We start from the raw sequence: 2500 nt of genomic DNA, 5'->3' as shown, positions 1-2500 counted from the left end.
CACCCCTCCATCGTGATGCACTGGAACACAGTCAACATGGCGAAGAAGAAGTTGTCGAAGTTGGTGATTCCTCCGTTGGGACCGTCCCACCTCCCTCGACATTCCGAGCCATTAATGACACACTGACGGCCGTGACCGGCAAACGCACATGGAACTGGGTCATCCTCCACATAATTATCTGGAAACATCACGCCACACTGACATCAGCGGAGAGGCCCTGTGGACGGCAGGTCCACACCTGCAGCTGCTACCTGTGGCCGTGTAGTAGCAGGTCTTGTGCATGCGACCAATGAAGAGCTCCAGACCAATGATGGCATAGATGATGATGACGAAGAGCACCAGCAAGGCGATGTGGAGCAGAGGAACCATGGCCTTCATGATGGAGTTCAACACAATCTGCAGGCCTGACAGACACAGGGTGATGAAGAGCTGTATCACACACACACACACACACACACACACACACACACACACACTCACTAGGAACTCCAGACACCAGTCTGAGGGGCCTCAGGACTCGGAAGGCTCGCAGAGCTTTGACATCCAAACCTCCAGGTTTTCCGGGGACGTGATGAGTGGTCGCTTGTTCCCCAGATTTGTGAGTCATCGTCTCCAGGACGACGCTGAACAACCTGCATCAGAAGAGGAGGACATGTTGATGGAGGATGGATGTGTCCTGCGGGACAACCACAGAGCAGCACAGGCAGAGCCACTGACGGACAGCTCCCCTGTCCCACATACAGCAGCATCTCTGGCTGTGAAGCAGCGTGTCCTCAGCCACCGTTACCATGACAACAGGCTCCACTGGCATCACCTGCAGGTTGTCAGGACGAAAACAAAGGGGACACAGAGGACAAGGCTCTACAGGTGACTCTGCTGGTGTCCAGATTACTCCAGAAAATCCACACAATCGATGATGGTCTGTACCTGTAACATCAGAGCACGCTAACCCTCTACAGGCGTAACAGGGCGCACAACACCCGTTGGTAGCGCACAACACCCGTTGGTAGCACGCAACACCCGTTGGTAGCGCACAACACCCATTGTGTAGCACGCAACACCCGTTGGTAGCGCGCAACACCCGTTGGTAGCGCGCAACACCCGTTGGTAGCGTGCAACACCCGTTAGTAGCGCGCAACACCTGTTGGTAGTGCACAACACCCACACCTCGTCCACCTCCACCTTCCTCATCCACATCCACCAACACCCAAACCTCCTAATCATTAGATTTGTGTCTGGACCGAGCCAAAAGCACCTGCAGCCAGCGTGTTTCCATGGAGACAGTGGATGTGTGTTTACTCGCAGTGATCGAGTCAACTGTCACACACACTCAACACAAAAAGACACTAAAGTGAGATAAATCGTGTCTCCGCTGCAGGGGCCCTTCTCCTCTGTCCACTAACGGAAACTCGCAGAGTTTCATTCAGTCACATCCGATTTGCTGCTGCTGAAACTGCACAAAGACGGAGCAATGGAGGAAATGAACACGTCTGAGTGCAGCAGCACCAAACCAAGAGGAGCCAGTTTGTGCTGCAGCCTGAGGAGATAACAACAATCGAGTCTGTTGAGGAGCGTCAGAGTTTCCAGGGTTAGGCTCAGGGTCAGGGTTAGGGTTAGAGGGTTAGGGTTAGGCTCAGTGTTAGGGTTAGGGTTAGGGTCAGGGTCAGGGTCAGGGTTAGGGTTAGAGGGTTAGAGGGTTAGAGGGTTAGAGGGTTAGAGGGTTAGAGGGTTAGGGTTAGGCTCAGGGTCAGGGTTAGGGTAAGGGTAAGGGTAAGGGTAAGGGTTAGGGTTAGGGTTAGGGTTAAGGTTAGGGTTAGAGGGTTAGGGGTTAGGGGGTTAGGGTTAGGGGTTAGGGTAGGGTTAGAGGGTTAGGGTTAGGGTCAGATTTAGGGTTAGGGTTAGGGTTAGGTTAGGGTTAGGATTAGAGGGTTAGGTTAGTGTTAGGGTTAGGTTACGGTTAGGGTTAAAGACCACCAATGATCAGAGCATCACATCGATACTGGAGGCTCAGCTTCCACAGATGCTCGTCACGACACGTCTCACAGAGGGTTTGAGGCTCCTCACCCAACGATCACAATGACAAAGTCCAGCAGATTCCAGCCGTTACGGATGTAGGAGCTGGGGTGCATCACCAGCCCGTAGGCCAAGATCTTCAGGAAGGTCTCGATGGTGAAGATGATGAGGAAAACGTACTCCACTTGTTCCTGGAAGACAGGAAGTTGGCCCAAGTTAGGGCCATCTGTCCATCTGTCCCTCCATCCATCCATCTGTCCATCCATCTATTCATCCATCCGTCCATCTGTCCATCCATCTATTCATCCATCCATCATCCATCCACCCATCTATCCATCTATTCATCTACCCATCCATCCATCATCCATCCATCAATCCATCCATCATCCATCCATCCATCCATCATCATCCATCCATCCATCATCCATCCATCCATCATCCATCCATCATCACGCAGCCTTCTAGTAGATGAATTCAAGTTGACGGC

At 52.5% G+C, this 2500-nt stretch overlaps 1 protein-coding gene across 1 annotated transcript in view; it reads right to left on the bottom strand.

Moving 5' to 3' along the window:
• The window catches only part of LOC130530283 (voltage-dependent L-type calcium channel subunit alpha-1D-like), a 33814-nt gene that overhangs the window by 22206 nt on the left and 9108 nt on the right, over nt 1-2500 (bottom strand). The window contains 4 exon segments of the mRNA XM_057041314.1: nt 1-178; nt 252-404; nt 481-632; nt 2065-2204. The exon segment at nt 1-178 is cut by the window's left edge and continues 19 nt beyond it. Coding sequence (XP_056897294.1) covers nt 1-178; nt 252-404; nt 481-632; nt 2065-2204 — 623 coding nt within the window.

The sequence above is a fragment of the Takifugu flavidus genome, chromosome 8, assembly GCF_003711565.1.
Source record: "Takifugu flavidus isolate HTHZ2018 chromosome 8, ASM371156v2, whole genome shotgun sequence".
Classification (NCBI taxonomy): domain Eukaryota; kingdom Metazoa; phylum Chordata; class Actinopteri; order Tetraodontiformes; family Tetraodontidae; genus Takifugu; species Takifugu flavidus.
This window is presented reverse-complemented; position numbering and strand designations above follow the sequence as displayed.